Source organism: Limanda limanda, chromosome 4, assembly GCF_963576545.1.
Source record: "Limanda limanda chromosome 4, fLimLim1.1, whole genome shotgun sequence".
Lineage (NCBI taxonomy): Eukaryota > Metazoa > Chordata > Actinopteri > Pleuronectiformes > Pleuronectidae > Limanda > Limanda limanda.
In genome coordinates, this window is record NC_083639.1 from 8,959,017 (window position 1) to 8,972,013 (window position 12,997).

The window sequence follows — 12,997 nt, forward strand, 5'->3', positions numbered from 1 at the left end:
ATCTGAGTTGAGAATAACTGTGCAATCTTTTTTTGTAGTTTTACGTGAATGTGGGACTGCAGCGGTCGGTGGGAGAACTAGATGTCAGTGCAGCGGCCTGTGTGCAGCGCAGGATTCACTGTACCACTCCGCCCTTTCCATACTTGGCAATGCATTTCTCGCTCCTCCGCGATTGGCTGCTGCGGAGAAAGCCCGGAGTGACCCGGACGTGCAACCGGGGCCCGTCTCTCTGCCTGCAGCCTCCTTCCTGTAGCCCGGTCGAGGAAGTGAATTTCGCTGACAGGGCTGGGTTCAGTGAGGGTGAGGCGAAAACAAAAAAACAACATCTTCCGCTGGGGGTGTCGAAAACACAAGGCGACGACCAGCAAAGCGCCCGTGAGGAGCGAGGAGCGACTCGATAAACCTGCAGCGAAGCGAAGGCGTCCAGACGTCGGTGAATCCGTGCTCCCTGCCCCGCCGAGACCGTCGCAGACATGGTAAGGGCCGCGGCGGAGGAGCTGGGAGAGACGGGGCCGGGAGGAAGAGGGCTGCGGCTGCTGCTGCCTCCTGCTAGCCGGGAGCTAACGGCGGCTAGCGGGGCTAAGCTAAGGCTGGGGCCGGGGCTGGCCGCGGAGGTAACCCGAGAGGAGCAGCGGCAGCCGGGGAGCCAAGTGTACAAACCACCCACTCGCTCCTTTTGCAAAACTTCGCTGTACCGGATGCGAACGAGTTAGCTTCGCGGCTAGCAGTACAGCGATATCTTTACGCTGCTTGCTAGCCAGGTAGCTAGTTAGCCGTTAGCTTCACGGGCTTAAAGTTAGCACAGGATGTTTTGGATTTGACACAAGTTCGTGAACAGTATAGGAGAAGAGTACTAATATATCACACACTCACACAATCCTCCAGCCGTGCACATACACACACACACACACACAAACGCATACTCAAGCTAAAATAGCCAAGTGCCTGTAGCTAAAATAAGAATTGCTTGCTCCTCCTATTCCCAACCATGTCAAGCTGTCAGCCTCCTCTGCTGCTCAGCTTCTTACTGCCCTCTGAGTTAGATCCAAAACTGTCTCAGGGAATGTTAGGATCGGGCAGAGAGCTACAAATCACACCCTCACTTATTGTTTACCTGCTGCTCGCCTTCTCCTGTCTTTCAACCATATGTGGCAGTAACACCTCCATAGTTGTTCACTTATCTATGCTTTAAAGAAACCTAATATTCAACTGGACCTGCTCTCACATGGCACAGCACCATCTTGTGCTTTCACAATGTTTACAACACTGAGTTGAGCACCACCACGGTGCTGTTATTACCCGCCCGAGCTGGGAAGGGCATATGGTTCTCCTCCGCAGTCGCCCTCCTCGGCCTCACCTCATCCATCCTGCTCGCTCGTCCTCACACCGCCCTGACCCCCTAAGGGTTGTAGGTCTGAGCGAGTGTTTACACGGAGATGGGATCACTGGTAAACACGGTGTCGAGGATCGCAGGTGTCCGATGGAGCAGACTGATTCATCGGCTGCGAGAGACGAGAAGACAGGCGAAAAAGCTCACTCAGAGGAGAGAGGAATGGCACTGGAGACGTTGGCTGGAAACTGTTAGGTTCAGGGTCAACCTTTTATAAAAATGTTTATGGAAAGAGGGCTTTCTCCGCTCGACACGTCGCTGTCCTTTGACCAGCTGGCAGCTGCAGGAGTAGACTTTGTTAGGGTTACACACTTTAGAGGAGTTACTTCATAGAAGAGTCAGCGTGGAGCGAGAGAGAGGAGAATTCAAATGGTTTAACCACAGAGTATGTCGCAATGCCGAAAAGTAGTGGTGTAGATGACAAACATTTAGTAATAACTAACCAGAGTTGCGTTAAAATCTGTATCTCTAGGATTTTAGCTGAATTGAGGTGGATTTCTGATGGCAGAGTGTGAGAATTCCCAGATGTGAATGACTGTAGTATGGCCAGTAACCTACGGGTTAGCTGAAGAATGTTTCTTGTCCGTCTACTATTACACACCTACCTACATCTTCCTACACATTCCCCAGAGTTTCATGTTGTGGCTGGCCTGTCCTTCCCTTCTTGCTAATATCCTGTTGCTAACTGCATATTTAAGGGAGAGAAACCCCTGGGGGGAGGTTGTGTTATGCAGGTTATGTTCCTCTTGCCTAAAGAAAAGTTAAATATTTAACATTTCATTTGTCCTGAAGCGTGTGAACAACAAAGAGACTTTTCACAATAGAAGGACTGACTTCGTTTTTTAAGCAGTGGTACAAACGAGATACTGGAATGTTGATCTGCAAGAGTCCAAGGACTGAACCTGCTGCTTGACTAAGTGTAGTTTAATGGGAACTTTGATCACGTTATTTGACGTGTGTGGACTGAGTACACAACAAAACAAGCCATAGTAAACAACTCTTAAGATGTCGTCAAAAAACAGAAACCGACCTCTGATAGTGTCAAACTGTAGATTGTAATAGCAGTTTAACAGATGCTTTACAGTGTTTCTGATCAATCTCCTGTAAGACCTCCTTCTGTTCCAATATTGATCTTCTTGCAGTGTTTTGTTGTTGATTTGCTTCTTCTTACCCAGAAGAAAATGCATCAAAAGACGTTTGTGTCATATTTATCCGTCATCATGTAAATACACTGATACCAGGATGATATGTATTAAAATCTCTCTGATTCAGCTCAGCGGCTGATTGTTCCTTTTTGTTTTTCAATAACTAGTAACCACTTCATACTTCACTGTCAATGAAAACATAAAACTCTGAGAGTTTTGACCAGTTGAGAAAAATAGAGACATAGACAGGGTCAGGTGCTGATGTGTGAGGGGGGGGGGGGATTCATGTGTGAGCTAATGTTGACAAATTCTAAAGCTGCTGTTTGTTCAGTTCATTTCATTAGATTGAATATTCCAGCTTGTTCATGAGCTGTAGACTCGGTTGACAGTGGTGGCTGAGTGGGAAGGCGATGAGTGATCATACCTTTGATACCCACTGCTTGGTCGTGTTGTGTGTATGGAATGAATTGTAATTGATTTTCTTTGCCAATTCTTAAATGTAGATGTGAAAATAAAGTTTGATCTGAGTTGTATTTGTTTTGTAGCTGACATTTTCACTTGTTGGTAGTTAACCTCACAATTCAACATCATACCTGCTCTCTAATGGCTCACCTGTACCACTTAGCATGATTTTGAGTTTGCCCATGCCTGTACATGACACACATGTCACACAGCAATGGCCAAATGAAAAGCATCCTTTGACCGGTCAATGCTTGCACTGACCTCACTGTTCTGGATCTGATCAGGTGTAAAAGGTTTTACTCAAAGAATGGTTTCCTGCGCTTTATGAATGGGTTTGATCCTCTTTTAGTCTATTCTCCGCAAAAAATCCACATGACGCATCATGAGTGCTGTTCAGTCGACTGAGCTAATATTGTCTGTAATCTCACAGTTTGCCTGCAAGGGTGTGACTACTTCCTGCACAGCAACTCCTCTCATACCATCATACAGAATGTAGCAGGCTGTTATCATTTGACTCTGTTGATGAAGCAAAGGAACTTGGTGTGTTTTTTTTAATAGAGTCCTGAGTCCTGATCCAATACGTGTGTTTATTTTCGACATAATACATTTGCACACTAAAAACTTGTAGAGCCAGTTAGAAAGCTTGGTAACTTTATTTGCATGGCTGCTTTTCTTTAAAGTTTACTTTTTCGTGTCTCAAATCAATGGTCCATTTCCCAAAAGAACATTGAAACCGGTTTGGCTTGATGTAGTCATTCCTTTTGTTCATACTGTACGTTAATAGCTTCCTCATTGATTCACAGCAATGGGATACAAAATCCACTGCATTCTGTTCCAAACTATATGTTTATCTGAATATCATGGGAACTCTCTTCCAAAGTCTTTTTATTTTCGTGGACAATGTTTCCTTGTTAACTGCAGTAGATGGCTTTAAACAAAGAGCACTTTTAGTATGAAAATACTTTTCATTTAATTTGACTAACAGTCTGCTAAAGCCTCATATTAAGATTAAATAACAGATAGAGCTTTAGGAATACAGTGACGTTCCCTGCTTCAATATTTGGTGTCAGTAGAAATTTAGTGTTGAACTGTTGAGACAGGAACATTAACACAACCAAGGATTTGAATATTTATTAGACTTCAAATACCAATGCACCAGGATTGATCGATTACATTATGCTGTCATTTGGTTTCATGTTGGAGACAAAAAATGTCAGAATCCACTCAAAAGTAATAAAATGTTTTAATCATGATAATAAAGGTAATAATTGTAGGTGTGTCTTTTGGCCTTCTACGTAGGTTGTAGTGATCAACAGCACAAACTCTAATAACACTGTTAGTACTTTATGTTACAAGGTATTAAACATAAGTTAAACATCATGAATACAATTGTCAATATTTGATCTTTGCTTGTGTATTTACACACAACTACTAAGATTTATTAGTCTAGGTAAACACGAATGGCCCTGTATCCTGTATATTTAGTCTGTACTATGCTCAATACTTTTTCAATGATCTCGTCAGCATTTAGTAACAACAAAATCAATGTGAGATTGTTTACTTAGTGTAGTTATTTGTCATCATTATTTTCCCCCAAATGTTAATCTTTTATTTCCGTTATTTTACCTGGTGCAGTGCTTATTGATTTACTACAAAACGTCTATGAGAGCGCTATGTTAGTTGTCTAAAAGATGTGAAGTTTGTTTTTACTTTCCAACAATTTGTAAAGTGTAAAGTTTCTGGGCTATCTTTGGAGCTGATGAACATTTTCATCAGACCATTCAATTGTGACTTTTAGTTTTTTGTAACATAGACTACTCAGGTTTATGAAAAGCTGTTAATTAGTTAAACCATAATCTGATACAGTGTAATAAGTTTTGGCTCGGCTGGTTATGTGTGTGTGAATTTAATTGTTTGCTCATTTGTTTGTTTTGTTTGTTTCAGAGTGACCAGCAGCTAGACTGTGCTCTGGACCTGATGAGGCGTCTACCGCCTCAGCAGATCGAGAAGAACCTCAGTGACCTCATTGACCTGGTGAGTCTTTGCTTTTCCTGCCAGATTTCCTTACAGGCAAAACACACTGCCATGTCAGGGTATACGTAATGTTAACAAAGCCCAGTGTTATTCTTTCCAAAAGTAGCAGAGCATCTGTTGAAAGGATTTCCCCACCTAAAAGGTTGGAGTCAGTGTTTGACCGGATAACTCAGTCGGTAGCAACTTTCAAACAGATAAAAGAAGAGGGAGAAAGTTCAGCCTTCGCTAAAGCTCAGCTGCACATGTCAACACCAGCACATATTATATGCCTACGTACACATGTACAAGTCCTGAAGATAACTTGACCAAGATGACTAAGAATCTTTATAGAGACACATACAAATGAACTGAGAACTCAGTATGAAAACAGACTCGATGTCAATACCAGTTAGCCTCCTTCGATTAGTGTATTAATTGATTTGTTTAATCACCAGAAAATTTATCAACATCTATTTTCGTGATCAGTTAATCATTTCAAGCAATTATTTTTAGCAAAATCTACAATATATTTTCTTAAATATCTTGTTACTGTCAATGTGGAGAATTGGATTAGACATTTTTAGACAACCATTATGTGATTATTCAAAGTAATGGACAGGTAAATTGATAAAAAATAATAATATGCATACCTAAATCATAGTCCAACAATAAGGATTTATTCGTTGGACCATTACTAGGTTATTTGTCTGTTTATATGATACCATTACATAACATTGAGATAATACAATTACATTTACACAGAAAGTTACAATCAATGTGATTGTGAGGAGGGCTTCCATTTTAGTTTTATTCTTGTTTCTTTGCCAACCTGAGAAAAAAAGTTTGCCGAATGCAAAAAATAATACTTAAGTCATGAAGGAAACCGTTTTTACGCTTCAATTTCAACCTAGCTCAAATTGATTGATGTATTTCTTGTGTTAAACTGCTCAGTATAATCTTTATAATAGTCATGCCCTGCCCTCTGTCTTGGAATTTAAAGTGTGGTTGTAAATGTTTGTTTCGTTTGTGGTGTTTAAATGTAACTTTATAAAGTGTTAACTATGTGTCAGTGCTGCTGCAGATCACTGTGCCATCTTTGGAACTTAAGCTGTTAGACTTTAATATAGGTATCTGTAGTGTCAGTGGACTTTTTTCCTTCTACACTCCACATTAGCACAACACAACAGATTTCTACCGGTAAACAAATAATTTGGTTCCATCCTTCAAGATTTGTGTTTTGAACTAATTGGACCTCTGAGTCTGATAAAGGAAGTGAAATCAGACACCAATCAAATCACACTTTTACATTTGTTTGCATGACACCTTGTATTTTGGGCATATCCATCCCTTTAATGGCGAGACCCCCACCTACTCACCTTCCTCTTCCCACACCTTTGACCTCAGCTCTCCCACTGTGTCGGGTTGTTAGTGATTATTATCACAGCTGTCAATCACCTCCACTGCCAGCCACATGTAAGCTCCACCATCTCTGCTCAAACGCTTCCTGGCAATTAAGATTCACCTGAAATCACCTCTCTCTTTCCTGTTTGTCCCTGCTGTTCTGGTCAGCCCTGCCTCCATTGTCTTACCCAGTCTGGGCTGTCAGGTGTGTGTATGTGTGCGTCTGTGTATATATTCAGGGCTTTGCTGGCTTTTTTAGGTGAAACAGGGCCTCCTTTGTGTCTATGCTCTGCTGCAGGAGGTCATAGTGAGCGGGGTCCATATCAGTCTGTGAGAAGTAATTTGTATGCCCTTATCCTCTTGATATTAGGTTTCCCATTGATGATTTATTCTGGCTGCAGTCTCTAACCTGTGTTTACCGAGCGAGGCAGGAATTTGAGAGAAAGACCAGAACTTTCACATCATTGTCTTTAAAAGGAGAACATCTGAGGCAAAGATTGTTGTTTCGCTGTCTCCTGTGTTTATCCTCATACCTTGGAGGTTGCTTTTTTGTTTTTCCTCTAATCAACATCTGTTACAGAAATTCCTTAATTGACAAAAACAGCTTGTAATCTCGTGGCTGAGGAGACCAGATGTGCTACAGTAGCTGGACTCGTGTATCCGTGCTGTAGATAATGAGTGAATGCATTGAACCTTTTTGTTTATGTTTGTTTCCAGGTGCCCAGTCTGTGTGAGGACCTCCTGTCCTCTGTGGACCAGCCCCTGAAGATCGCCCGGGACAAGGTGGTGGGGAAAGACTATCTGCTTTGTGATTACAACCGAGACGGCGACTCCTACAGGTCAAATATATCCCTGCACTAGAGTCACAGACATGGAACATGCACTGCATTATGATCAGTTAATCAATCATGGGAATGTAAGCCCCAGACTGGGACTGAATTTAAAGACTAGAGAATACAATTTTAAATTTTTACATCTAGAACGAATATTCACTTTTATTAAAATGTATTTAGTATTATTCTTATTAAGTATTTGTAGATCCTAAGAACTGCTTGGCACAGATGACAGATATACTACTGCTATGTTTTGTGTGAGGTCAGCATGAGCCTGTGTGATATTGGGTCATGAGTAGTGAGCTAGTGAAAGGGGACACTTGTAAAGCTGTGGAATTCAAATTTCACGGCTTGTTTTACCAGTCAGTACAGTTGATCTTATTTAAGCAAGACTATGAAACTTTCTAAAGATATCTTTGGGGTTGTTTGGCCTTTATGTGACAGATTCAAAGCCTGAAAGAGATTGAGGAAGACATGCAGTAAAGGGCCGGGTCACTGCAGAGCACTCAAGCCAGCATAACCGAACCCAACCTCTCTACTCTCTGATGTTGTATAGGCTAGACAATGAATCGCTCAGACGTAAAATACTTGTCAGTCCCAGTCCTAATCCAACACATTCAGGGCATTTGCTGAAGTCTTAATTGGTCTCATATGACCAGTAGGGTGTGGTGGCTAATGATTGCAAATTTAAGATAGATAATATTGTGTAACTTTTGTCCCCTTCACAAAAAGACATATTGAATGTACCTCAGTCCTGTATCTGCCACTTATGACCACAAGGTCATTGATTAGTGAAAGTTAGTGTCAATGATTTGGCTGCTAAAAGCAGACTTTTAGAGACATTCAGTGCCCATGTAAACCGCCACAGCAGCGGAACATGTCAAATACATGTTAACACCGAATTCTGTTGTGCTTGTTCATACATTAGATCCCCTTGGAGTAATAAGTATGAACCTCCCATTGAAGATGGTGCAATGCCTTCAGCTCGCCTGAGGAAACTCGAGGTCGAAGCCAATAACGCCTTTGACCAGTACAGAGACCTGTAAGTACCAGCCAAGCAGTCTCATGCTGAGTTTTTGAATAAGCAGTCCACATGGTCCTCCTGTGACTCCTGACATTTGTCTAATTTTAGGTACTTTGAGGGTGGAGTGTCCTCTGTTTACCTCTGGGACTTGGATCATGGCTTCGCTGGAGTTATTCTCATCAAGAAGGCTGGGGACGGATCCAAGAAAATCAAAGGGTGCTGGGACTCCATCCATGTGGTGGAGGTGCAGGTAAGAATCAGCTTATATGAAACACTAAATTCTAAAAGTACACATTTGTGTGTTTAGAACTGGAATTTTTTTCAAAGCCCTGTACAATTGCAAACTACAATGAAAACCACCTCCTTGGCTGATGTTAATGCAAAATATATGAGACAAAGGGATATATTCTATAACACCAAAGAGACACATGTTTTGTTGCCATGTAGGTAAAGTAATTATCCTGCTTGATATGCTGTCAGGCAAGAGGGGATTTTTTTTTAATGCAGCAGTTAAGATCATCCGTGATGTATTCATCATTGTCAATCGTTGACATGTGATACAGTGCAAACCTTTCTAGTTCACTTTTAACGTCGTTGTTTGGACTATAATCTGATTCCCTAGTCTGTCTGTGTTTACAGGAGAAGTCCAGCGGTCGCACTGCTCACTACAAACTCACCTCCACTGTCATGCTGTGGCTCCAGACAACCAAGACAGGCTCTGGCACCATGAACCTGGGCGGCAGCCTCACAAGACAGGTAGGACCACAAAACCAGCTGCTGATGCTTCCAGCTGTGTTCTCGTCTTCACTTCACGTGTTTTGTCGTTTCACAGATGGAAAAAGACGAAACGGTTGGAGAATCCTCACCCCACATCGCCAACATCGGCCGCCTCGTTGAAGTCAGTATAACTGCCGCTGTCCTGCTTGTTTATTTTTGTTGACGGCATTAAAAAGAGTTTATGTTGACATTTCATAGAACTTTAATAACTTTAGTGTTCAGGACTATTTACAGCCTCCAAGTCGAGCCCATAAATTAGGTGACAGACAGAAAATGGAGGCAGAAATTGACTGAGTAAAAATTGTTTCCTTTCTTGTTCTAGGATATGGAGAACAAGATCCGCTCCACACTGAATGAAATCTACTTTGGGAAGACCAAGGACATCGTCAACGGCTTAAGGTACGACTATATGAGTTGTCTGGATACTTCTTCTTTTTCAGCACTTCCAGCCGTCAGCATCTGCAGAATCTGTTTTTTTTAACTGCAGCCAGAGTCAGTTTATCTCTGTGACTCCATCTGTTCACCTGATATTTTCTTACCTATTCTTAATTTGTCATTTCATGATTTTATTCAGACCTGTCTATACTGCCTTTCTTTTCAGCTATTTTTTTTCCTATATCCATTTACCACCTCTCCTTCCTCTACCCCTCTCCCCAAATCCTCCAAAAATAGTTTTTTTTGTATTTTTTTTAGTTTTTACCTTAGCTCTCGGATTTCTGCTGTTGTTCTTTTCTTCTCTCCTGTTTATCTTTTCTTATCCCCTCTTTCAATCCCTCTATCTGCCTTCCTCCCTGTGCTCCAGATCTATTGAGTCTTTGCCTGATAACCAAAAGTACCGGCAGCTCCAGAAGGAGCTGTCGCAGGTCCTCACCCAGCGTCAGATCTTCATTGACTAGGGTCAGAGGTACAACCTGGCATGTAGAGCTGTGTGTGTTTGCGTGTTAATAGAAAACAAACAAGGGGAAATGCAGGACTGTATGATATCTGCATGCCTTTCAACTGCTCAATCTACAGCAAGCTCTGTAGGCATGTCAATGCAGGTTTAATCTAATGGACGGTCTGTGTGAAGATTCGACACACTAACCATGGCAGAGGATTAATAGAAGTCACCTCGTATTTTGCAGGTTGCAGGTTCTTTCTTAAATGGTGTTTTTATTCCCTGTAGAGCAGAAGAAAATCACTTTTGAAATTTGTTTGGAAGCACAGCATATACATTTTAAATGTTGGCTCAGTTTTAAGACTCATTTATGCTGCTGTTACATACAAAAAGAGTCAAAATATGTTACCATCTCTACCCACATGCTTCCAATGATTATTGAGGAATACATCCACTAGGGAGCAGCCAAGAGCTTGTCACAATCACAAACATATTGATGGTGGATCAGGTGGAGCAGGCCTGAGTGATGTACCTCTTACAAACAGCTGTTTTTCCCTGCACCTGGGTGTATTGCTTTTCATTTAATGTAGTAAATAATTTCTTACGAACTCTTAAAGTCTTAAAAATTCCACCATTGTTGACATTTCTTCCTTATAGGTCGTCTTATTTGAACTATTGGCCAGTTTCTGTAATGAAAGTGTGTTAAGAGGATACAAAAAACAGAGTCTGATGTAAACAGGGTGATGATTTCTGGTGTTTGATTTTGCAATTGCTTATACAATTCTATAAATTTGCTCTGAGTTTACAGTGAATAAACAATAGCTCAACAAAGTGCTAAATGTAAAGGATGGTAGAACACATGATATGACTGCATGACAACAAATAACTCTAACCTTTGGTTTTCTTTGCCTGACATTAATGTTTCATGTGTGCAGTGTGTTTGAATTTATTATGTTATAACTCTTATTTTTCACAGAAGCAGAACTGGACTGTGTTGTCTTTATTTATATTTTCTAACGATTTAGTACCTTTGCTCATTTTCCTTAACTCATAGATTGTGTGTTTTCATCTTGTTGGAGAAACTTTTCCAGTTTCTCTTGCTGTTATTTTTCGATCTTGCAGACACTGACTGTCTCTCTTTCTCTCTGTCTCCCCGGAACAGGAGTGTTCAGACTCTGGCTGACAAGTCAAAGCAGGAGGCTCTGAAGGTCGACCTGATGGAGGCACTCAAACGCAAACAACACAGCTAGAGATGCTACTGTTTATTTTTGGGTTTATCTTTCTTTCTGATTTCTCTCACTCTCTCCGCCTCATCTCTGCCATCTTTTCTTTGTTTCTTTACGTCTCTCCCTCCATGCCTGTTTCAGTGCTGCACTCTGGTTTATTTGTGGGAAAAACAAAAAAAGGAGAAAATGCTTAGCTTTTTATTTGTTTTTGTTTTGTGATTTTTTTTTTTTTTCTGTCCGGTTTTGTTTTCATGCATCTCATCTGCCATGAAGCCATTCACTCCCTCTGTCCCCCTCTATTCTCTGTCTTTTCTCTCCCATGTTATGAATATAATGATAGTATTACCACGGTTAATGATAATCTTACAGTGTGAGGGTCATTGTTATAATAATCCCTGAAGTTTTCACAGTTGATGTGTCCCTAGTCACTTCGAAATGATCAACTTTGGCCCTGCTCTTCCTCCGTGGTGAGGAAACGGACATAGACGGTGGTTAAGAGGCTGCCATTATTGTGTACATCAAATTTATCTCTTGCACCTATTTTGTCTATGACATCCCCCTGATATATTTGTATAAAATTATAACTGTCCATGTATAACTGTCATGTTCTGGCCGTTGTAAACGGTGCCAACACGAGGGTGACCTTCATTTTGGGTTTGAAGGTGGTTGTCTTTTTTAATTTACCTTCCACTCTGTCCGCATGCACGAGAGCCTGTGTGGGAGCATGGGGCCGCAATCAGTGAAAATGTAGACGTATCAAACATGGGGAATAGACTGTTATAATCACCGGGTACACCCTCGTCGTCAACCCAAACCCCGACACTGTGTATAACATGACCGTTTGCCTCTCCTCTGTTCGGCTTACTCAACTCTTCTCTCTCTCCTCACCTACTATGTCTTTGTTGGGGGTCACAGTTTGTCTTTGTGTCTCTGTGGAAACCTTTCACTGTTTCCATTTTGGAGGGGACTCTTTTGTTGTATTTTTGTTCTGTTTTTATTTTGTAAAGCTTATGATTCATATTGTATTAGAGCCTCCAGCAACAATAAAAATGGTAAAAAGCTCCTCATGTCCTTTATTTACATTCTTTATTTCTTATTGGTGTGCTACACTGTAGAGACAGTGGGCAAGATAACAGAAAAACTCCTGAACAGAGATTTGAAGTATTACGATGGCAAAATCTGCTACCAGAGCGGTTTACTCTCTTAAGTTAATTATGCATTTAAAAGTGGATGCAATTGTTGCATTAGTATAACTAATAACTTGAGGATAGCTGTTGGCAAGTACTGTGCATTAAACACTTAGTCTTAGATTAACAAGTTCAAATGCTAACAAGTTATTTATATATGTAATATAAATAGCCATGTTAGTTTTAATTACCACGAAACTGATGAATGATACTAGAGTACAGAGCATATTAAAACTTTGACCAGAGGGTTTTAAGAAATGTCAGGGGATCAACAAAATGATAACACTGCAATTTATACCATGAATATCATTGCCCAAAGTTGTCAATTCAACCAATAATTGTAAACATTTAACTACAAACAAACATTTTAACCCTCATTGTGTCTGAGGTAAAGTCAGCGTATCATTGCAGTTAAAAGGGTTAATCATCTCGGGAACATAAATGTAGGTACATTTTTAATTTTGTTCAGGAATCCAAAGGTCAAGTTAAGTGTGTTTAAAAAACAAAACTTCAATTCCAATTTTGTTCTTGGCGACTGATATGTTTTTTTATTTAAATCACATCACTATTTGGGCATCACATTTTCCAAACTGTTTGGCTGGTAATATTTCTGATCAATATAGATTGCTAGTGCTCTAAGAACAACAAAAGAATTTGTGGAT

General features: G+C 40.8%; 1 protein-coding gene across 1 annotated transcript; it reads left to right on the top strand.

Moving 5' to 3' along the window:
- The first annotated feature begins 203 nt into the window (after window positions 1–203).
- On the top strand, window positions 204–12,210 carry capzb (capping actin protein of muscle Z-line subunit beta). The gene is made up of 9 exons (XM_061069700.1): window positions 204–476; window positions 4,942–5,031; window positions 7,129–7,250; window positions 8,173–8,286; window positions 8,377–8,518; window positions 8,908–9,024; window positions 9,101–9,166; window positions 9,368–9,444; window positions 11,085–12,210. The coding sequence occupies exons 1-9, from the start codon at window positions 474–476 to the stop codon at window positions 11,170–11,172; spliced, it is 819 nt and encodes a 272-aa protein (XP_060925683.1). The 5' UTR covers window positions 204–473; the 3' UTR covers window positions 11,173–12,210.
- Window positions 12,211–12,997: the final 787 nt, after the last annotated feature.